The following is a 24,672-nucleotide window of genomic DNA, read 5'->3' on the forward strand; positions in this document are numbered from 1 at the left end:
GTGAGCCAAACATCCCTGGCCACCCGCACCTTACATTAGGGTAGCACATCGTCTAGCATGACTGAGCAAGACAGGAAGTTCCAAAAAAGAGACAACCCTTACTACTTTCTTTCCAACCTAAGAGTTTCCTCTGTTAGCTTAACAACCAGGTGGTATTCAATTAAGCAAGGGAAGCTAAGGGATCTTCCCCCTTTCCCATTCCCTTCCCAGTCACTGAAAGGGACCCTGACTAAAATTAAAAAAATTTTTAAAAATCAGAATCTCCAAGAAGGGCAAAGATCTTTTCTCTTTGAGAAAATCCTGTAAGACTCTACCTCTCTCCTTTCCCCGGGGGAGAGAGACGACAAGAGCTCCTGGCAGGAACATCTGAGCTCCTGAAGCTCTGAAACCTGGGACAAGCTTTAAACCCCAGGAAAAGAAGTGGGTTAGGGATGTCACTCTGATTTAGAAACAAACAAAAGATAAACTCCAAAACTCTAAGTCTTTCTTCCTTCAGCAGGCTGTAACAAATGCGTTTTGTGAAACAATTTGTCTTGAAGTTTAATTTGAATTTTTCTTGTTTAATGTCAAACCATCCACCGTACCCTTTTCCAGTTCAGTGACTTGAACCAACCTTGCTCCCTCCGGAGTGTTTACAACCCCTGGAATATTTGTAACTTGTCACGTCTCCACCTCAGCCTTTGTTTGGCCTACTTTTCTAATTTTAGCTCTTTAGTCTCTCTCTTCTAAAGGCTGTCCTTCCTGGTTTCTAATTATATTAACACGTGTTTTTGATGGATGGTGATGAATGTAAAAATGAATTAAAAATAGACTTATACTAACATATCCGCAAGGCCTAGTCCCTCACGTCTTCTAGGTCATTGCTCAAATGTCACAATCTTATAAAGCCTTCCTTGTCTACTTTGTTTAAAACTGACATACACAAACATAAGAGTATGGGACACACTCACATACCACTCCTATATGCTCTATTACCTTTCCTGCTTATTGTTCCCCATAGCGCTTACTCCCATCTAACCTACTATGTATTTACTTGCTGATATTTACCGTTTGCTCTACTCCCTAGAATGTAAACTCCATGAAGCTGGAGAGTTTTGCCTGTCTGTTCACACTGTATCCTTAGTGCTTAGAAGGCTGCCTGCACTTCATGGGTGCTCAATAACCAAAGGCTGAAAAATCACAGGAATTAATTTCATGAAACCCTTACACCTCCTTAAGAAGCAGAAACGGGGACCTCCACTATGGAGTTCTTTTAATAGTCCCAGGATGGGAGAACAGATTATAGTCCCAAGGGAACACCTGTGCCTGGCACTAGAGATCTTATTTCCATATCTGTGATCTGCAGAGATAGTCTGTTTTCCTTTGAGCTGTCTTACCTTCCTAGATGCCAAAAACTCCATGCCCTTAGCCACTTGGAAGCTGTAACAGATGAGATGCTCCAAGGTCAAGAAGTTCTTGTACAGGTCTTCAGAAGCTGTCAGAAGATGCAGGAGTACAGAGCTCAGTATTTCCAGCAGAAACTATTTGTTTGTAAGTTTGTTAGAGTAATCTTCATTTTAGAAGGTAGAAATTGAATTTCAGGAAATACAAGCAGAAAGAAAATGCCTCTATCTTCTGTAAATTTGCTGAATACCAGTATTACTAGCTTTCATCATACCCCTTAGCAAAAATATTAGTTTTTCCATTTCAGCCAGACTGAACCAGCAAATCCAGGAGACAGAATGGAGGTGAAATTGGCACAGATAACAGGGTGAAAGAGAACTTGTTCAAATTTACTGTTTTAAACTTGTTTATTTCATGTACCCAGAGGGATAAACAATAGTTTCATATCAAGAACTCTAAAAATAAAACAACAATATGCAGGGTTACTGAATCTTTTCTCTCCAGGCTTTGTCCTGGGGCAAATGACAAAGGTCAAATTATAATCTACAACGGATAACTAAGAATACCAGAAATAGATTTATTTGTCTCAATTTCAAGATAAGAAAGTGCTATAAATGCAATAAATCTGGCCTAAGAGGATGCTTTTTCTCCTTCAAGGACATGAATGAGAGATGACAGGAACATACAAATGATGAATTTTGTAAACTGGTGGTATTTACTTCAATGCAACTGAATTAAATTAGTAAATTAGTGGTACAAATAACCACTAGGACATTAATGGGTGTTTCAACATGATCTCTTAATTTTAGTCAGATAAGAGATAGCTTCTTTCCTGGAGACAAATACCAAAGTATAATAAATGAAAACTCAGTTGTAATAACCTTGTGCATATTAAAAAGACTTCGAATGGTTTTCTCAATGCCTTTTTATGCTTAGGGCTCAGGGCTCTCAGTGAATAATAAGTGAAACCCCTTCATCTTCCAAATGAAGAAATGGAGGCAAAACTCTAGGCCAGCACTCCTTCTACTCAGACTTATGAACCCAGTCCCTTAGGTTTCCAGCTCACTGGCCACCACTTTGTGAGAGAGAAGGATAGGGCCGAGGAGGCTCCACTCAGAGTGGGTCCAGTTTCGTGAGGTCTAGGCCACCTCTTCATGCTCTCCTCCTAGACTATGTTCCAGCCTCACACTGCCCATCAGGCTTCTAAGGGAAATAAGTCAGATTCCAGTACAATCTATGGTTCCATGCCCAGGGAAGAAGTGAGTTTCTTCTGCTATTTCATGATTGGATTATTCTAAGCTCATGCCTCACGAGAAGCCAGGTGTCAGGAAGCCCCAGCTCTACAGCCATGGAGTGCTCTCTGCTCCTTCTGAGGGAAGCAGATATATTGTGTATCCTGGAGTTGGAAGAAGTCCTAGAAGTTAGGCTGGGAACATAGCACCACTCAGAAAAAGCCTTAAAATATCATCTGAAACATGACCAAATAAAGAAAAGTGTATTCCCTAAGATATCGCTGAGGAAGTATGGTTGGGAGGAAGACTTGATAGGCCAGTTAGGGTGGGGAAGAAATAACAGATGGCCCTACACTGCCTTGGAGATGGTTGGGTGTGGATAACTGAACGACTTCTGTTGGGCTGGTGAAGTAAGCAATGTGGGGCTGAACTGCTTGGGGCAACGAGGAGTCTAATAAACCATCAGAGAGCCTTCTTTGCCCTTCTGGAACATAGCACTGAGCCTCTCCTGCTAATGAATGCTGAATCAACATTTTAAGAGCATTGATTTGATAGCTGCCAAGTTCTCCTGGGGTTCAAGATTCCTCAGGCTAGCCAAGGTTCCTCTGACAGTGTTGCCCGCTGTTATGTAGAGCTTCCATACTTCCCCTCCGGGGAGACTAAAGGCAGCCAGTTTAGAAATTTGGATCTCTTTCAAATATTAGGTAGTATCGGACTTTTCCCATGGCAGAATTCCTCATAGCCCTTTGTCATCTTGTCTGTTCCTACAAGAGCATGCATGAAGTGTGGAGAAAGCAATGGCGGGTACCTTCCTCCTCTTCCACATCACTGAGGGACTTCTCCTCAACAAAGCCAGAGCTGGCTGAGCTCTGGCTACTGGTGATACTGTCCAAACGGCGTTTAGGATCCATGGTGATTTCCCCAACGTATTCTTTCCCTTGACGGAATCGTGCCCCTTTGGTCTATAAAAAAGCACATGAACAAACACACTCCTTGACTACAAAATGAATCTCTAAAAGGTAGCAAACGTTGAAAACAATTGTAACTATTTAAAAACAGACCAGAAGGACATCGATGTCAGGATTATGCAGTCTCCAGGCTAAACTTTTGGGCAATAGATTTTCTTCCATAAAACCCCGTTCCTTGAGCTCACAAAGATAAATGCCTTGGTCAAGATTCCTCAGACACACTTCCAACATTAGGGTGCTCTTACAGAGGGATTTCCACTCTGGGGGAGAGAGGCTACTCCTGAGCTGCCCTTCCTTTCCTTAACCACACCCATCTTCTCCCCTGTCCAGGCACCATCTATCATGCGTGATAGAGGAAGTCACAAAATGAAGCATGAGAAGCCCACAGCCCCCACAGAAGGTAAAAGAGGAAGTTACAACACCCAAGAGGTAATGTGGGAAGATCTCTCACAAGTTTTTCACAGAAATTTTAACAAAAAAATTAACATGTACCATTTTGATTTTTCCTCCATTTCACAGTGTAGCCAGAGTTGAGGTAGGAAATGACATACCTTGTAGGGGACAAATTCATTTCTCTTGCTCCTTAAGTAAGTTGAGAGGTTTCCAAACTTGCAGAATTCCACAATCACCATGAGTGGGCCTACAGGCAGCACAGCATGTCAGGAAAGGAAAACCTGTTTCACTCATGTTTCTCACTTAGCGTTTAACATATTGTTTGACCAGCAAATATCATTAAAAAGCTACAACCTTTCACTGGGGACAGGGTCCTAGAAATCAGCTGGTCATAATCTACTTATATTGTAGGCTGGCTTTTTCCAAAAAGCAAGTCCACAAGATTGACAAATATTTAAAAAGAAAACACACCCACTTGTTTTTCAACATAATCACCTAACATGACTCCATTTTAGGGGGACCTGCTGTCAAGGTCCTTTTGTATTCAAGTTTTTTGGGGAAAGTACTTTTCTCATCTGAACACCTATTACGCAAGTAGCAGACTGTATTATAGTGATGTGACTTTTATTTAATTCACACAAAGATTTAGAATAATTTATAGTGCCCATTTAACCTTCATGAAATATATTTATACAGGGGGGCGCAAAAGTAGGTTTATAGTTGCTCATATGGAAAATCATACAATAATTCATAAATAATAATAAAAGAATCAACTCTGTGTTTTGCATACTCACAACTGTAGACCTACTTTTGCCACCCTCTGGACCTGGAAACCTGGTTAAGTATCCTAAGTTAAGGAAATCAAGGGCATGGGAGCTGAGCAGTTTCCCTCAGACAGCAGCAGAGTCACACAGGCCCGAATCAGGCAACTAGAACCATCCAGAGATACTCACCTCCTGGCTTGGTACAGGCGCCTAGAAGATTGACCACATTGAGATGATGGCCAATATGAATGAGGATCTTGAGTTCAGACATGAGAGCTCGGTGTTCACTGTGTGTTGCTCCTTCTACAAATACAGGGCAAAGGGGGCGATTGTAAATGTGGGCGTTGCCTTAAGAATACTGTTGCATCTCGGCAGCCTCCCCTCCAGGGGCAGATCAACTGTAGCCCACTTTACAGACTAGGTGCATTCCCCTGACAGTGAACTCTAAGTTATATTTTCTAATTCCAAATCAAATTCTTCCTTTAAGTTATCTCAGAATATTTTATATTTAAAAGAATTCATAGTGAAGTCTTTTGCAAAGTGGAGAATACATCTGCACATGGAATCATGCCCAGATTCTCTTCTTTTACAAAATTGGTTTTCATATACCAGGTTTACTATGCTTCTTGGGACCTGATTACTTCAGCACTTCCTCATAAGGAAGCAATACCATGTATTAAATATCCTCGTGTGTTTGGGGCTGTGCTGAAGTTCCCACCAACCTGTGCCGAGCAGGAAACTTAACAAGGGCCAGCTGGCAAGGCCAGTTGGCATATGAGGTTGATGAGGCTAAGACTGTAAGTTTGATCCAGTGCCGACCAGTACACTTCCCTGTAGTTCACAGACATAGTCCACACCTCAGGTCCTAATGAGCCACCTCAAAATTACGTATCTCCTTGGCCTTGAAAGAGAACAGGCAAAAGGAGACAGATGGCCTTGAAACACACAAGACCTATTGGCAAAGGGCAGGTAGCATCATCTCCATCAATAAAAGCACAACACAATCAGAGTGAAAAGTTTTGTATGCATCACCTCCCCAAATTAAAATAGCAAGACCAGAATTTCATTACCATTAGGATTAACAAGTGCTTATGAAGGTTTTAATTTTTTAAATATCATCCATAATCCTTTTTTCCTAGCACAACCATTCTTATTTTGCATATTATCTTTTATATGTGAAATCTTTCACATAGTCCAATTCTAGGGAACATGGTGTTTTATACTCTACTATTTCTATTTATTATATCAAATTTCTTTTCCTGTTTCTGTATGGTCTATAATTATCTTACCAATGCACCATAATATAGTAAGAAACAATTTGTAAATAACTGAGGTATTTGTTTTTTTTTCCTCCCTATAGCCAGGCCACTCAGTACAGTGGTGCCAGCTGTGTCCTGCACAAGGACTCCCAGGCAAGGTGGAGAAGGAGGAGGTGGGCAGCTGAAACCCATCCCTAATTTTGCCTGCCTGGCTCTGCACCCTGGCATGAGTCTATAAAAGATGAACTTTTTTTTCCCCCCAATATGTACAAAGGTGTTTAGATTGACTGCATGCGTGGCTAGTGGGCCCACCTACCCACAGAGCCACTGATACAAGCCCTTATCATAATTAAAAGACAAGAGGAAACAGAGAGAGGGTTACATAACCTAATAATTTTGCTTTTACCTTTCAACATTTTGACGGCCACTGTCTTGCAAGTTGCTGTCTTGTCGATTCCAAAGGCATCTGCTTCAATCACTTGGCCAAAGGCACCACGGCCGAGAGGCTTACCTACAGTCAACAATGACAGGGGCAACAAAACGGACTTGGACTATTATACCATCACAGTGATATGCAGAGATTACAACCAGGTAGGGTGGCCATATATCCCGGTTTAACATGGACAGTCCAGTTTACTCCTTGTTCTGGTTTGATTATTTAGTTATCTCCTCCCTTTACTTTCCAAAGGTCCTGCTTTGGATGATTCTAAAGGACTCTACTTCTAAGTGACTAAAAGGATAATTATTCAAATTCAAGAGATAAAATGCTTTCTGAACTAGAATCCAGCCTTTGCATAGACTATATTTACCATCATCCTAAAGAAAGAGATGGCCTGATAAACCCAATATTAGATTAATATCACTTGAAAGCACACCTAGTTTGAGCCGGTCCCTGGGGAATTCCCATTTGTTGGCATCATAAGGTAGGCGTTCACAGTGTTCATCCAAGGGGAGTTCATCTGGATCCATGACGATGGACAAGTAGCCTGTCTTCAGTTCCCCTCCATTGGCCTGGAATGAATTACTCTTTTAAGTGACACACACTCTGTTGTTTGGCTGTTGTTTTGTGTGCTTGTTATTATTTTGACAGAAGCCCCATTCCTGATGCCTCATTTTTAAATAAAACTCATGGAGTTTGAGAGTAGTCCTATTATTATCGTGTTTCCAGTGTCTCTTCAACTCCCAAATGAGCTCAGAATTAAGTTCTTAAAGCTTAATTACACTAGACAGTCCAAGACCTTTTCTCCTCTAGTGCCTTATATCAATTAAAGCCCAGTGGTCCAGCCAAAAGAAAATGGGCAAGAATGTTATTGTATTGAAATAAACTGTGCTCATTGAGCCAATAACAATGGGAAGAAACAACTTAAAGAGCCCCAGTCAGTTTTCATCAATCATGAAAACCAAAGTGCGTGGGATGGAAGAGAAATTATCTTGTTACCCGCTTCACAGTCCGTAGGATGATGACAAGAAGCAGCCAGAAGAACATGGCAATCACTGCAGTGCCTACTAGAATAATGACTTCCAAGTTCGTCTTTTCCTGGGCACCTGGAAAGGCACAACTGAATGAACATCGACCGTTGGAAACTCATATTTTTTAATATAAGATGACAAAGTTCACACTTACCAACATGGAAACATCCTAAATAAAAAGTCACACACCTCTAATTTGGATGGAGTCTATAATATTATTATGAGTTATTTAAAGTTTGCAAAACTTTGCTCATGAAAACTTCCAAGCATAAACTTCTAAAGTAATTAAGGATAGAAATGTTAATGTCTTCAAAAACCACCATAGAAAGTGTTTGAAAGAAGTCTTTGATGGAAAGAAAACAGGTCATGTTCTAAAGAGAAGTATTTCTAACAGGAGAAAATAAATGTTCGGTTTACTCTGATAATCTATGGTTTGATCTGTATAGTGTCTGAGAAAAACTAACAATGAACAAACAAAATGGAAACAAACTCAAAAAGAACATTTTGATGTGAGGGGTTTGGGCAAAAATAGATGAAAAGGGGGAAGGGATTAAGTTGTACAAATTGCCAGTTATAAAAATGGTCACAGGCAGTTAAGTACAGAACAGGGAATATAGTCAATAATCTTGTAGTAAGTATGTATGGTGCCAGGTGGGTGCTAGACTTATCGAAGTGATCACTTCCTATGTTATATCAATGTCTGATCACTGTCCGGTACACCTGAAACTAATGCAAAATGAATGTCAACTGAAATTGAAATATTTTTAAAAAGCTCTCAGGAAAGAAAAGAGAAGAAGCTACAGAAGCTCAGGACTCTAGGGTACAGCTCCGAGAGGCCGAAATTAAGGCCAGGGTGTGCTTTCCACTCAGAGTGATTATCAAAGAGGTGATAAGGAAGCAATTGTCGCTTAGGGTCCCAGTGGCTGAGGGCAGTGAGAATCAACCTGGCCACGAGCTGTGAGTGGCCCATGGCAGCCTCAAAAAGGCAGAAAGATAAATGATTAATTCGTTAGCAAGATAAGAGTTAATAGTTGAGAGACAAGCACCAAAGCTTGGAAGTAGATTTTGTTTCTCTGGTGTTCATAGTGAAGCAATTCTCTATTTACATGTAGAGATTTAAAAGTCAATTTACAGATGGTAAAAAGTTCATAGATTCAATTGTCTATATAAGTTTGTGTATTAATATTCCCATAATAACATTTGGGAACCTCACAGGGAAAGTAAACATTTACCTCTTCCTTCCTTAGTATTTTCTTCAAGTGAAAGTAAGCCTAATCCCTGGGCCAAAGTTACCTACTTAGCTATTGGTATCCAGCAGCGGTTAATGAAGGTGAGGAGGAGAAAAGGACATCTCTCTTAGGATTTGCCCCAACCTTGAAGTAGTGTGGAAGTGACAAAACCAACATGTCACTTGAAGTTTTTATTTATTTCATACACTTGAAATTTTTTTTGCAAGGACAGTTTATGAAATCGTAATAAGCCTACCCAGATTTGAAAACAAGTCAAAGTATCAAGATGCAATACTTGGCAACAGAGATTTGACAGATTAAAGGGACTGCAATCTAGACCTTGAGCGAAAAGTTAGAAGTTCACAGAGATCCGTCAGTTCTGCCATCTGTCACCACCCTTCTTTCTTCCCTTGGCATACCATTCCTTCACCCGCATAATACACTGTCATTGTCCCCAGATGGGTTATTAACAAAAACAACAACAACAACACATACACACACACAGGAATACACTCCTGAAAATAAAATATTCTGTCACAGATTACCTTTCCCATCTGAGAAAATGCCAGATTTCCCATTATTCCTGCATACACATACAAGTAACTTTTCACATTTAGATAAGAACCCCTCCCCCATTTTTCATTTCAGAGAAGCAATGGTCTATTGTTCATAAATGAATCTTAATTATCTTTAGTCTCATGAAAACTATGAACATTTGTGACTATAGATAGCATTGGTTTTCATGACCAGTCAGTAATTCTAATGATTTTCCAGATAAATATAGAAGTATCGTTCCATATAACAAGTTCACTGAACCATTCAAATAAAGAAAGAATCAGGGAAAGGCAGAAACTCTGCCTGCCTGGCTAAGAAGTTTTCCACAATGAGAACTGCAGGGATAGAAATGTGATGCAAACAAAGTTAAAATAACAGTAATTATATTATCTGGTTAAAATAATACATATTTATAATAGAAAATTTACAAAATATAAAGAATATTTTAAAAATCACCTATAATCTTCCCATGCAAAGTATATGAGTGTCTATAAGATACGAGCTAATTTTTAAAAGCCATCTGGTGTACCTGTCAAGTCCTACTGACCTTCTACTATGAAAAATGCCTCCACTTTTGCACATCCAAGAACACTGCATGCCTGGCAGGTGTACAGGCCTTCATCCTCCTTCCTCACCCTGCGGATGGTTAGGTTCCGGTTCCCATCTTTCAGTACAATGCCTATGAGAGAAGGAAAACGATGATGTTTACTTATGATGTGGCCTGAAGGAGTTTTTCAGGGAAAATATTTAAACTATAAATGTCACCCTTTGTCTTAGGCTATTATCTAACTCCAAAGAGTCTTGCAGAATCAGCTGCCGTCTCCTCACCCCTGGCTTCCATGAGAATTTACCAAAACTCTGAGTACTCTCATTCTAAGTCCTTGAAATGAACCAGAGCATGGACACTTAAATTGTTATTTTTTTCTATCTCAAACAAATCAAAAAATAATATGGATTTTAGACAACATCTCCAGGAAAATTCTGCAGCCAAAGAGAGACAGCCATGTTCTATTCACCTGAGTCTTCCACGAGTGTCTCATTATCTTTAAACCAGGAAATCTGTGGAGGTGGATTCCCAGATGCTGTGCACGAAACTTCGATGGTTTCCCCAATACTTGTTGTCTGATTCTCCAGGTTCACTGTCATCACGGGTGCCATGCGCTCTGGGCACACAGAAAGAAAATACAACATTTAGGTGTAACTTCTAAAATGATTTGAGTATCAGTAAATTATTAAACCATTTCAACTTGGTAAATAGCACACTGTTGATTTACTAAGCTGAAAATACAGAGAGGCTGATAATGGAACTATTAGTCACTGAATACAGTGAAATAAAATCAATAGGTCAGGACAGTTCAGACAGGTCACTGCATCTCCTTGAACATTCATATTTCCAGTGACTCAAGATGGTAATCATATAACAAAATAAAGGTTATCACCTTTATGGATTTTTCTTCTAATTAGACATGGCTTCCCTCCCATGAAAGTTCTAGCTGGTGACATCCTGGAGTTCTGTCATGTTTCTCTTGGAGAATGCAAAACTTCAGTGTAATTCAACAAACAAAGAATGCCTTGTATTTTTTTGGTACTTTTTACAAAATTCATTTATACTACTTCTGTTGTTCACTACCAGTCCTGTGATTGGTTGGACAGGAGTATTAGCTTTATCTGACAAATGAAATAACTACAGTTCAGGGGGTCAAAAATTGCCCAACTCTATAATTAGGTGAACAAGTGAACTAATAGAATCTGGTGAACCTAAACATCTAGATTAATGCTATTTCCACTAAAACACAAACAAAAACAATACCCTAAAGAAAGTCAAAGATTTAAAAAAAGGAAGCCCATGGGTATTTGCTTACATGCATGACAAAACTTCAGATTTGCCTTTTTCCTATAAATCATCAAAGTGCTATGGGAATATCTTGTCCAAACCGACTGAACATCAAAAGGAATCTTGCTGAAATAATCTATTTTAACACTTAGCAAAATGAGATTACCTCAACAGTGAACTACATTGGGGTTTAAGCAAATGTTCTGGATCCTAGTCAATTTCTAAGAAGAATTTTTAGGAAACAACTTGGGAGTCCTTAGGGAAGCAAACCAGCTCATCATGAATACATATTTCCTGGGTGTGGCAAGGCCAGGAGCCTCCTTCCCATCTCTTTCTGAAATCTTCCAGCAGTTGAAAACCAGATCAGTCACCAAGGTGAACAGAAAACATGGTATGCGGTGGTTTCAACAGGCCCAGGGATTTCACCTAACAATGTCTCTTCTTTTTACACCTGAGTCTTAACATTAGCAAAACCCACCCTAGTGTCTGTCTAAAGATACCTCGTAAAATATGCCAAGGCTTCCAAAGATGTTTTTCTAAAACTTTGGTATAGATTAGTTTATCTTAGAGAAGTTCCCCTTCCAAAAATAAAACAAAACAAAACAAAACAAAAAAAAACCAAACAGGGCAAATCCGTCTTAGAAACTTAGAAGAGACATTGAGGATAGTAAAAAATGAAAGGAGATGGCACAAAGAAAAACTCGCTAAGTTTGCCTGCTTTCCCTAGAGACAGAGCCATGGCTGCACAGACTGTGTACAAGGCCCAGGGTTAGATGAGGTATAGACAGTGGCTTCACAGGAAATTCACAAAGCTATCTACTCACAAAAATTATCATCTCAGGGTAATTCCTTGCAGATACTAGTGAGTTATTCCACCGCTGGGGTTGGAAAGAACTAAGCTATTCCAGGGGTGCCCAACCTTTTGGCGTCTCTGGGCCACAATGGAAGAAAAAGAGTTGTCTTGGGCCATACATTAAATACATTATGACACATAATCAAAACTATCTCATAATGTTTTAGTAAATTTACGATTTTGTGTTGGGCCACATTCCCAGCCATCCTGAGCTGAATGCAGCCTGGGTGCTGCAGGTTGGACACCCCTACATCACTTCACAATTATTAGCTTCTTTCTGCCTCCAGAACTTTCAGTGAATATCATAAATTGCACCAGTTGACTTTATAAGCTCCTAGAGGGAAGTAATCTTTAGTCAGCCCCTGAAAACATGACATTTAAGGCAGTCCAACGGCCTCCCGATCATCCAGAGTTGCCTCCCTACCTAGGATTGTGAGCTGCCTGACCACGCAATGTCTTTTCTTGGTCTTCCTGTCCTGAGCAAAGCAGACATAGTCTCCTTGATCCTGCAGAGATGCATTCTGGAACTCCATGATCAAAATGTCATTTGTGCTATTAGAGAACATGGTGGCATTCATTTTCCAAAGAGCATCCAAGTTCTTGCAAACAGGTGTGGGCAGACTCTGTGGGCCAAGTTTGTACCATGTGAGGTTCTCAAATGTAGTTCTGTCTGCGCTGCACCACAAAGACACGCTCTCCTGCTCAGTTGGCTGGGTGCCAGGTTGCAGAATGATTTCAGGACCCTCTGAAATGTAAAACCCGCGGTTAGAACATAGTTATTCATCTTGGGCAGCACACTAGTGACTTCCTGTTGCCTTCAGACTGCTATAAAGCACAAAGGGCAGTGAAGCTCTAGCAATCCCAGACAAAGTGATACAAAGAGATGACCCAACTGGACAATTCAGGTCCCCAAAAATGTCATTAACCAAAATATATTATTTGGAAATGTAAATAATTTTTTTAAATGTTTATCAAATATCAGCTAAAGCTTATACACAAAACTAAGATGAACAGACAAAATCACCAGCATCTGGAGGGCACTGCTCCTATGTCATTTCAATTGTCTCCAGAAAACTCAACCTTGTCAACAGGTCAGCAGCAAGCCTATCAATATTGACCGAACCCCAATAAGCCAAGCACTGTGCCAGACGCTGATAATAATATGAGGTAGGACTTGTGATTTAAAAGCCTGTGTGAAACCATTCTCTCTCCAGTGAAGTTGGATGTACCTACTTCACACAAGCCCAGGAGCTACCTGAGGGGTTTCAATTTATAAACAAAAGCATCAACTATCAGCCCAAGCCCTCTTCCTAAATGCCATGTCACTCATAGGAACAGCAAGGGCTACAGAGTATCAGACAGCATAGCACCAATTTGGCAAAAGATCCAGCCCACCCCTTGGAGAACAGCACTTACTGGTCACATGGAAGGAGATAACCCTCTCTCCTCTCCCAACTTTATTGACTGCTTCACATTTGTACAAAGCTGACACATTTGCCGCCTGGATAACAAGAGTACTTACAGTCTGTGAAAAAAACAAATCCCAGGCCATAAACAATGGAGGCTGTGTTTATGCACATGCATTCAGACTAAAATTCAGCCATCCCCACGATGGCTATGACCCGCCTACTGCATTCACATGCCTAAACTGACCACTCTCAAACTCATGCAAGTATAATTATGTCATTTTAGCTCACATGTTACACAAAAGGGGCTCTGGAAACCATGTGTTTTAATATAACATATTTTCTCATTTTCATACTTGTAAAATCAGAATCACCTTACGACGGATGTATAGATTTAATGACATATGTGTTTTATCTTACTCTAAGCTAGTAATAAGTCAATGGTGCTTCTCAAAGTCAATGGTGTTTTCAATCTGACTAATATGCTACTATTTTATCATCCGATTTATTTGATTATCAGTCTCCAATATTCCTCACGTATTATTATACCCTGCTTCCATGCCATCCTTCCATCCTTCCATAAAAGAGAGAGACAGATTTTCATGTTAAAGAACTTCAAACTCACTTTGTTTTTTCCTTCAATTAGGGCAAATTGATTTTTGTTGACTTCGATTTTATTTCCCCCCTGGAAGTCCTCCACATTTCGCCATTCCTTACAGGTATATGGGTTTGTCATTAAGATAGCTTGCCTATAAGAAAGAGATAATAGAGCATATGATGATTAAGTTTTTCTTTAATTCACATCTATAGTAAGGAGAGGAGTCAGACTTTAGTTATCAGGTTCTTAGAAGGCCAGGTCCCTGGTTAGGGGCATGTGAGAGGGAACCGATCACAGTTTCTCTCGCACAATGATGTTCCTCTCCCTCTTTTTTTCCTTCCCTTCCCTTCTCTCTACAAATAAATAAAAATAAAATCTTAAAAAAAAAAAACTTTCAATGCATCCTACACTATTACAAGACTTGGTGCCAATTAAAAATAGGCTTTAGCAATGAGGGAAGAAGTTCTAGGTAGATTCATTCAGGATACAGGAGGGAAGCAGCTATTCTGGCAACAAACCTCCATTCATAAATTGGATCGACAAGACAATTCAAGTTAATTTAGTTCAAAGGAAGGCAAGGAAACTAAGAAACCATTGGGTTTCTTAGAGTAATCTCCATGGGACTGTGGCCTTTGTGTAGGAAACAGTAAGCATTGGAGGAAGAATCTAGTAGTGGCCATCTCAAAAACAACAACAGGAAGTGAACTGCTTAGGGTGGTGTAGGTGGCTTGTTGTTGTTGGGTTTTTTTTTTTCCCTAAGGATGTCTGTACTTGTGTTAGAACCTGATAAGCTAGGCCTGGTCCTCTGAGGGCTGGCTGCAGCTAGGTCTATTGCGCCCTTGAATTCAGCAGCACTTCCTCAAGATGAACCTTCTCAAAGATAAGGAGAGATAAAGCATTCACCAGTTAATTGGTATAAGGAGAAAACCCAAAGAAAAGCAATTAGCAATGTGAGCCAATAGCCTGCATTTGGAGAGGTGTACAACAGGGCTAACCTTTGACGAGAGAGCTAGCTAAACTCAGAGCAGGATACCCCAAGGAAAGACATCTAAAACATAAGACAGAGAAAGATGGAAAGAGATTAAGAGCACCACCTGAGGGATAACTTTCTTATTAGACAGCCTTCTTAGCTTAGAATGGAGTCATGCAGAGCTTGACTACAAGAAATGCAAGATGGCAAGACAAAAAGAGGGTGTGGCCATACTCACGTGGGGTTGTAGGTGCACTCTTCCTCCAATTGCCAATACCAGAGGATGAAACTCGGGGGAGGAACTGCATACACGGTGCATGTCAATGTTTGGGTGGTGCCATACTTGTAGGAGTCCACAGGAGAGATCAAAGATTTCTCACCGATCTGGGGTGGGACTGGAGATGGGAAAAACAACTTTTGAATTGTCAATCAGCTTTGCGGAATGGAAAGTAGAAGTTTTCAGCAACTAAAGCCCACATTTTTCTAAGCAGGTAGTTTTGCCTCCATTTGGTTTTTCAAAGTACATCTAGACTTGGAAACAGGAGACCTGACTTTTAGTGATATTACTACTACCACCACCACTGCCGCCACTAATAATAATGATAATCCAATAAACTGAATGGCTGAAAATCTTACCACCTTGTATCTCAGTTTTTCTCTCTTTATAAGAACATTATAAGGATAGTTCTCCTTGTCCTTTCAATCTCACCAATCAGGACAAAAAGAAAGGCAATAGTTGTGAATAACACAATGAATACATTTCTTATACAATAAGCATTGTTCTTAGTGTTTTACATTGATTAATTCATTTAATCCACACAACCACTGTTATTATTCTCCACTTTACAGGAGAAAAATAAAACATAGAAAAAGAGAAATAATTTGCCCAAAGTCACTCACCTCTTTTTCTACTCTGTCTCCCTTTCCTTCTTTCCCTTCCTCCTTTGTTTTGTCCCTTTTTTCTTTATTTTTTGGGCTCCAGAGTCATTAATGTGAAACTGTTTTCTCATCACTTTCAACTTAAAGCCTTACATTATACTTTCAAAACTTGACTTTTTTTTTTTTATGTTGATTTTATATAGCAGGGTAGGTACTAGGGCAAGTCAAGTGTCCAGTGACTTCATGAATTAATGAGATAGGATTGTTCACTGTTCATTTTTACATCTTTTTGTTGTTGTTCATTTCCTTTTCCTCACCTTACTTATCAACTTCCCTCCTCAGTCCCCTACTCCCAGGTGGCTTCTAAGGGACATTTCTGAAAGCTGTTACCTTTAAAATACTCCCTGAAGCTCTTTAATGGTGGCTTAAGAAATAAAGCCAACCTCAAGAGACACACAAGGAGGTGGCAAGATATACAGGGAAGCACCTAAATGTCACAGGAGAAGATCCTGAAGTTTGAATATGCATGCCAACAGGGAGAACAAAGAATTACAATGAAGAATCATTTCCCAAACATGTTTAGAACAAGACATTAGTGAATTTACTGCAGGAGGGATACTTTGATCAAAAGTTTGTTATCGAAGACGATGTCTCTCCCCTTGGAGAATGGCAATATACATTTGCTTATTGAAGGTTCTGAGAAGTCATGCAATAAAGACACCTGTTTTACATCAACTTAGCATTTGCCACACTTGACCATGGAACTCATTTTCCCCCCGCTGGAGAACTTATTAACATCTTTCATGAAGTTTGGGAAAACAAAGTTCAAGTAATCATTAAAAACAAAACTTTGTGCCTTCCTTTTATAGCTTTAGAGACAGACCATAGCCTCCTTTTTTTAAAAAAAAAGAAAAGGAAAAGCTTCCAACCAGGTAACCGTGTGGACACACCTTGGCATCTCTAATACATCAACTCCAAAATCAAACTGGAAGCCTCCCACAAAAATTCAAGAGTCATACCCATTTGCAATGGCAGGGGTGCGAGTCCCTGAGACAGGCACAAAGGTGGTGCTGCTTTAAGCTTGTCAACTGTCCCCTCAGGCATTTTCAGCATTTAGCCATCCAGGGTACCTTCTACTTTAATCTTGCATTTGACCACCAAACAATTCATTTTGCATGGCCTCTTAAGCAAGCATGTCCAGAACACACTCTCCTACACCTCGTTTCAACTCTACTGCAGCATTTTTATGCACAGGAACCTCCTGTGTATAAACGCACTCCTAAAGTGTGTGAAGCAGCAGGCAACAGAGGAATGGTGGCCTAGCTATTCAGGAAAACATCGTCATACTCTTTATAATAAACGCTGGGCAGAGAAGGAAAACTTACAGACTCACCATTCACAATCAGAGATACCACGTGGCTCTGTTTCTCCTTTGAAGTAGGATTGGTAAGAATGACAGTGTAATTTCCTGTATCCTTTTCACTCACTTCCATAATAGTCAGTTCATGCCCCACTTTAACAGTGTGATTAGACTCAATGGGTCTTCCATTTTTATACCTATGGGGAAAAAACCCAGGAATTATACAATCTAAAGATTTGCTTTCATGTAGAACAATGCTTTGCATTTATTTCCAAGAGTTACCATTTTATATCTGGATCAGGGTAACCAAGGCACTTCACAGGGATTTTGACATAGTCTCCCACAGTGGCTTCCACCAAAGATTCCATGCCACTATCAAAAGCGACGAAAGGTTTTTCTGAAAGAAAATAAAAACAGTTATTCTCAAAAAATGGCAGCTTATTATAGGTGGTCATTTGGCTTATTATTTCATTTCAAGTGAAGAGTCAAAGGCCTTGGGGTTCTGAATTCAGAGATTCCTCATACTATCTTGCTCTCGGTCACATTCCAGCTTATCCCACACAGCCAGGCTTTGGGTTTTCTTTCTCTCTCCCCAAGTGTACTCCGCAAGCCTACCAATTGCTCAAGTCTCAACTCAAGCAGTTTTTCCTCTGTGAAGCTTTCTCTAAGTCCCCCTAACACACTTGGGTACTCCTTCTCCACTGCCTTCATGACACTCTATACATAGCCCTCCATACACCCTGGGGCTCAGTACTCAGACCTCTTCTCTTTATCTACACCTTCCTCTAGCCTCAGGTACATACTCCTAAATTGAGGTCTCCTGCCATGACTTTCCTGGGTTCCAGGTTTAGAGATTACATAACTCCCTTGGGATGTTTAATGGGCACCTTCAAACAAACACACCCAACCCTGTTCCCCCTAATATTACTCCTCTCTCAATCTTCCACATCTCAGTAAGTAAAATCACCATTCATTCAGTTGCTCATGATAAAAATCCAAAGGTGATCTTCCATTCTTTTTCTCTTACACTCCATAGCCAACAAATTAATAGGCAGATTCTATTGGCTCTAACTTCTAAAATGTATCCAAAATCAGATCACTTCTCACCACTTCTACCTCTACCACTTTTGTCCAAGCCACCTACCATCTGTCATCTGGATTATTGTAATTAGTCTACTAACTGGTCTCCCTACTTCTGCCCTTACTTCCCTAAAGTGTACCACATAAAAAAAAGAAAACAGTAATCCTATCAAAAAATAATCCAGAACATGTTTCTGTCTTTGCTTAAAACCCTTCAATGAATTTCCATGTTATAAAACCCAAAATCACTACCAAAGCTCGTAAATTGGGTCGCACATAGATTATCTAAACTGAGACATGTATGTGAGTGAAAGAAAATAAATGAGTAATGAGAACTTAAGCTATTTGTTGAAAGCCCCACAGAAAGTAATTCAATCTAGGTTTTTCCAACTGCAAAGCCCATGCTTACTCAAGTAGGATCCTCTGCCTTGCAGTAAAATGAAAATATAGAAACTATCTAGTAACACTCTGCTCATTATAGCAAAAACAACAGCAACAACTACAAGTAGTGTTTAGTGAGCATCAGTGATATATTGGTTCATCTCATCATTACAGTTGGAACTTGAACCCAAGCTACGCACTTGACCTCTAGGTTATGTGGTCTACCTAACAAGAGTTCAAAATTACTTTCTGAATAAGCAAAATAGAAATCACTAGCTGACCTGAATTTATTTAAATCACCTCATTTTCCAAAGTATAGCATAATCCCAAAGGAGAGCTTAGCTTACCATAGACCACAACAAATGTGTCGTTCTTCTTGGCCATCAGCCCACTGGAAGCCTCACAGGTGTATGGTCCTTGGTCACTCCGGGTTACACCATCTATAGTCAGGGTGCTCAAAAATTTCTTCACATCACTCCCAGACTGAGTTTTTAGGTCCCGGTTTACAAGTTTCGTATGCTGATGCTGATGCTGAAAAACAGTTTACGGAACTTTCAAAGTTCAGCATAACATTGCCCAGTAGCCTCTAGATACCCAGAGCATCAAGTCTTGGCATTTGGTGAACAACATTTAATGCTAATAATAGAGACTTCAGAGCTTTCAACATAAGTAGATGACAAATACATTTGGTTTCAGGAGAAATAAATAGAACCAAGTGAGTTAGGATTTTTAAAACCTCAGACAGTGGGAATGAGATGGATATGAGCTGCAGAAACACAGGCAAATAGGACCATTGTTTAAGGAGAAGTGTGTCTCCTGCTACTTCTTGGAGAGAAATTCCCTTAAAGGGAAAATAGATCAAGGACTTCGTAGAACAGAGAGAGAATGCAAACTGGAAAGATATAATCGCCTGGAGAAAACTAATCTTCACACAACCTGACTATAGCAGAGTGGGACAGAGTTCTTAGCACTGCATCTTTTTTTCTTTTTCTTAAAAAAAAAACAACCATATTTATTTATTTATTTATTTATTTATTTATAGAAAGAGGGGAAGGGAGGGAGAAAGAGGAGAGTAACATCAATGTGTAGTTGCCTTCTGCATACCCCCTCACCAGGGACCTGGTCTGCAACCCAGGCATGTGTCCTGACTGGGAATCGAACTAGCAACCCTTTGCTTCCCAGTCTGGTGCTCAATCCACTAAGTCACACCAGCCAAGGCTGCATCTTCTTTTCCATTAATGCCATCTATTTTGTAATTATTTTAAAATGTGTGTGTGCATGTGCGTGTGCATGTGCCTGTGTGTGTATGTTAAAGCACTTACATTTTATCTGGCTAGAGAGATCCCTATCTTTCTCAAGAAAACTCTATTGGGGCTGATTATTAAAGTGTTTGGAGATCTGGCTTTCAGTTGTTAGTGTTACCTTCAAAGAAGGGTAGGTCCAGTTGAAGTCAATCCCCACATTTAGTTCAGTCCTTGCTGTACAATTTAAAACAAGCTTTTCTCCAACAGACAGCTTGATTCTGTGAGAGGGACTCAGAACCACATCATATATCTTGGACCCTGGAGCAAATAAGTTGAAAAAACAGAAAGTGAGAAGGAAAACAAATCTATGACTTGGCACAAATTTTTCCAAAAAATGTTGCAACTTTAAAATGTGTCACATCTTCTCTCCCTGAGGGTTTCACCAGTTCTTGGGAACTCCCAGAAAAATGGCCTATTGATCATTACAAAGCAGACAGGCAGGGATCTCAAAGATGTTGTCACCCAGTGGATAGAAAAGTAGTAAAATTTGAGTAGTCAATAGCCAATGGAGCCAGCTTTCATAAACTGCTGAACTTTCCATAAAACAGGTATAATTAAAATAATCGATGCCAAGCAATACTCTGAACATTAAATTTTCCCTAAAGTATGCCTCAGTTAAAAGTATTCTTTTTCATCCTTGGTCTTGGCAAGAGAAGAGAAAACCTTGATTGCATATAGGTTTATTTTATTTTTTTTAAAAAAGTAAGTATCACGAGTTGCCCAACATCATGTCATGAATTAATATATTTTTCAAATCCCTTGTCCTTCACCCTATACATTAATCTCCAGGATCTTAATATAGGAAACGAATCTTTTCTGTGTGATAATAATGAATTAGAAAGGAACTGTCCTCTTACCTACAACCACAACTATGTACATAATAGACTGGTAACTTTCGTCATTAATTTTTGCTTCACAGAAGACCATGCCGGCATAGCTGATCATGTAGCTGGGAATAGTAAAGCCTTTCTGGCTGTCCCAGAATATTCTCTTACCATCAGGAACAAACCTCTTTTCTGGATATCTCTGGGGAGAAGAAGAAACATCAGGTATTTAATCAAGTGCTATCTAAAAGAGAAACCATGTAAAATGATCACTTAAAAAAATGGACATTTTTTATGAATACAAATTAGTTTCATTTATTGTCATCTCAATCCTTACTAAAGTATCTTTCAATCTCATTTTTGATGTTATATGGTAAACAAGCTACTCATCTTAATATTAGCTTAAAATTATGAAAACATAAGAGATGACTGAAGAAGTAACTTACTGCACAAAGTGACACATTGAGGTTTGAAATGGACCCACGACATGGAATCACCACAGTTTTGTTTTTGTTCTCCATAATGTATACAACCCCATGTTGGTCACTAACAGAAGCAATAAATGGAGATCTGTAATCTAAAAGAAAATTTAATTCCATTTAGTTAATGGCATTTGCTAGGAAATTTAATTCCATTTAGTTAATGGTTATCTTTCAGGTTCATAAACTCTGACCCGAGAAGCGAATGATTAGGAACGACATTTCACGCTAGGCAAAGGCATCCACACGTCAACCTGCTGGTAGATATCGGGCTCCAAGGATGTCCTGCTGTCCTGCAGGAGGGGTGTCTGTGTGTGCGTGAAGCATCTGGAAAGAAAACCTCCCAGGATGGAACTGACTCCTTTCACTAGGAGCATCCATCAGTGCAGTGTATTTTGTAGGTTCTACATATAAAAAGGTCGATCGTTACAATCTTTTCAAAATAAAGGTGGCTACTTCTTCACTTTTCACATATACATATACATTTTTATATGTACTACATTTTTCATACATAAATTATAAAGTAAATTCAAAGTTAAATATTTATACTTTATCTACTAAGTTTTACTGATATTAAAAAAATTCATGCTTTCTTTCTTTGGGCAAATCATGTGAATGCCATGAAAATAAATTAATGGATCCCAAAAGACCTTTAAAATAAACAAGAAATAACTAACAATTTTTGAACCATTGTATGTGGGTATTTTAAAATTGTGAAGACTACATGTGAGATTCTTTACAAAATAATGTTTATTAGTTATTGCATTTAGTTTAAGATTCAGCAGTCATTAACATCTTCAGTGACAAAAACTTGAAAAACCACCAAGGCAAAGAGTGAGAAAAAAACAAAAGAGATTTTAATGTCGTTCAAACGTTGTTCATACAGTGTTAATACACGCCTGGGATAGTCTTCCATTCCCCGGAGACAGAGTTGACATGGTGTGAAGTCCTGCTTCAAACCTCAGGGGATAATAGTCCAAGCTGCTATGCCCAACACACCTGACTTAGCATTTTCAGCACTCTTTGAGATGGCTGGTCCAAGTGAAGGAAGAGTTAATTAAACCAAAGGGGACAAAGCAACTAATTCTCTGCAATAGCAGAAGTTTGATTTCCTTTCCAGCTGGAAAGCACAGAAAGGCAGTCAATGCAGCCCACCACGTGCCACAGCCATTATCTTGTGAGGCCAGGACCCACTTCCTGGCTCCATCCATTGCTGGAAGCAGTGGGGTCAGAAAACTAGGGAAGTAAGGTGGGGACCAGAGGGGACATTAAAGAGCTGTCCATAGGGAATACTTAAATGTTTTCTTTCCCATTGTTAAGCTTCATGACCAAAATCTTAAATAGCTCCCCTTTTAGACAGGAAGCAGAATTTGATGGTATACCAAAGATGGGCAGTGTACAAATAAACAGAGCTAGAGCTTGCTACTTCTTCATATTATCTCTCTTTTATCTATATGCTAAGAAATATCACATAGCATACTTGCAGAGTGAGTCTTTCGCTTGCTTTACAGAAGCATTTGGAAACTAAATTAACCCCTTGACATAAGACTAAAGCTATTCAGTAAATCAATTCTATTTCAGTATTCCATGAAGAGGAAATAAACAAAAGAAACCCAAACAACCACCCATCCTCTCAAAATAAAATATTTACTGAAACTCATGAAATGAATTTTCACATGTCTCCAGGTTTCCTGACTCCAGGGAGAAGGAAATAGGGAGATATTATGGGAGACGTTCATCTCGTAGTCTATTTCCAGAGAGGCTGAAAGCAGGAAATCCTTGCAATCTTCTGAGAAAGCCTGGTCTCCCAAGACTGCCAGATCAAAAGGAGCCAGAAATTCTCGAAGATTTGAGACTTGTCTCTTTCAAATTCTGTAGAGAAGAGGAGGAGGGCACAGAATTCTGCCTTGGATTGTGCTTACCCAGAGCAAAATTAGTTCTCAAATATTTTACAATCCGGGAATGACATACATTATTTTGATGTGGTTTCCACTTTTCCATTGCTCTGACTATACTGTGTTCTTGAAAAGTGAAAATATGCAAGTGTGTTTTCCAAAGCTGATGAAATTCTTATTCTATAAAAGATGCTTCTGAAAAAAAGTCGAAGCCCTCTTCACCTACCTCAAATCCTCAGAGATTTAAAGAAATATATACATGCACAAAGAATATTTCTAAAAAGCTTATCTTCATTGAAAAAAATACTTAGAACATCCAAGCACAATACTATACACAACACTTAGATTCCTCTAAATTATATGATAGGTACTCATTATTTAAGTCAGGTTTTCATAGGGACACTCGGGTAGTAGAAGAGCTTTGAAACCAAAAGCAAGAATAATTCACATTACAAATACTGAACACATGTAACACTGTGTTTTTATCCTACATGGATGCTAAGTTGGCCTCCATGGTGTTAATCTCAATTGTCAACTCTGGAAAGATGGGGCATATCATCCAATATCTCAGACCACACAAACAAAGGAAAGAAACACTGTCCTCGAAGGCCCTTTGAGGCAGCATGCTCATTTGCTCCAGATTATGGAATTGTTTATTACAAAGTATAAGAGGGAAAAGAAAAGTTCCTATGAACAAAAAAAGGTCCAGAGTCCTTAGCTGTTTCCCTCTGCATTCTTGGGAAAATCTCTCACCGCTGCAGATAACCTCTCTCTCAACAGAAACCTCTCCATAATTCACTCTGAACCTTCCTTTTTAAGTGTTTCTGGGGTTTTCTTTTTCTCAAACATCAGAAGACTTTTTATAAATCCCCATAGCCAATTGTGAACACAGATTTCTCTTAGAAACAAAGACCAGAACAAAACTAATTGGGCAAGGGCAAAAGAGATGTAACAGAGCCCAAGCTCCAGAACAAATCAATAAGTCTTATTCTCAGAGGAAGCCTTGGGAGAGAAGATTTCTGTATATTCCTGTTGGTTAAGAGCCTTTAGGACGAGCCTTTTTTTGTAATCCGATTCTCCTTTGTGCCTATTGTGTTTTATAACTGGTAAATCAATGTAGGAAATGAATTCCTTTTAACCACTTACCTTGAACGTAGACATAAACAACCGAGGCCAAGTCAGTGTCCTGGTAGAAGCACTTGTAGGCTCCAGTATCATTTCCAATCACTTTCGGAATTGTCAGTGTCTTACAGAATAAGCTGTCACTGCAGTTGGTCACCTCCACTCTTTTCTCAGAGCTACTCTGATTGTTGGGCCAGACCCAGGCCAAGTCCCTCTCTCCCCTGAAAAATTAATTCCAGGAAAGTATTAATGTGAAATGCCACAATATGAGGCTGTTTCTTAAAACAACAACAACAACACAGAAGGTTCTGTTCTTAAACTTATGTATACTCAGAGTCACACAGACTTCTACCAACGAGAGCTTATATCAACAAATAACAAAAATCCATATACTCAGCTTCAGAAATCACTCATAGGGATTCCTGTGTTTTTTT

At 39.4% G+C, this 24,672-nt stretch overlaps 1 protein-coding gene across 1 annotated transcript in view; it reads right to left on the minus strand.

Moving 5' to 3' along the window:
* Positions 1-24,672, minus strand: part of KDR (kinase insert domain receptor) — a 42,829-nt gene that overhangs the window by 12,357 nt on the left and 5,800 nt on the right. Inside the window, exons 3-22 of the mRNA XM_054582194.1 lie at positions 24,263-24,459; positions 21,189-21,319; positions 20,776-20,944; positions 20,037-20,176; positions 18,962-19,145; positions 17,436-17,550; positions 17,187-17,350; positions 15,153-15,309; positions 13,972-14,095; positions 13,357-13,465; positions 12,365-12,685; positions 10,270-10,416; positions 9,801-9,932; positions 7,438-7,544; positions 6,875-7,010; positions 6,406-6,510; positions 4,930-5,043; positions 4,135-4,223; positions 3,424-3,577; positions 1,377-1,474 (exon numbers count right to left, since the gene is read on the minus strand). Of these exons, the coding sequence (XP_054438169.1) occupies positions 1,377-1,474; positions 3,424-3,577; positions 4,135-4,223; positions 4,930-5,043; positions 6,406-6,510; positions 6,875-7,010; positions 7,438-7,544; positions 9,801-9,932; positions 10,270-10,416; positions 12,365-12,685; positions 13,357-13,465; positions 13,972-14,095; positions 15,153-15,309; positions 17,187-17,350; positions 17,436-17,550; positions 18,962-19,145; positions 20,037-20,176; positions 20,776-20,944; positions 21,189-21,319; positions 24,263-24,459 (2,893 nt within the window). The remainder of the gene's footprint in view (positions 1-1,376; positions 1,475-3,423; positions 3,578-4,134; positions 4,224-4,929; positions 5,044-6,405; positions 6,511-6,874; positions 7,011-7,437; positions 7,545-9,800; positions 9,933-10,269; positions 10,417-12,364; positions 12,686-13,356; positions 13,466-13,971; positions 14,096-15,152; positions 15,310-17,186; positions 17,351-17,435; positions 17,551-18,961; positions 19,146-20,036; positions 20,177-20,775; positions 20,945-21,188; positions 21,320-24,262; positions 24,460-24,672) is intronic.

The sequence above is a fragment of the Pteronotus mesoamericanus genome, unplaced genomic scaffold, assembly GCF_021234165.1.
Source record: "Pteronotus mesoamericanus isolate MK-2021 breed Mesoamerican mustached bat unplaced genomic scaffold, CSHL_Meso_final contig_68, whole genome shotgun sequence".
NCBI lineage: Eukaryota > Metazoa > Chordata > Mammalia > Chiroptera > Mormoopidae > Pteronotus > Pteronotus mesoamericanus.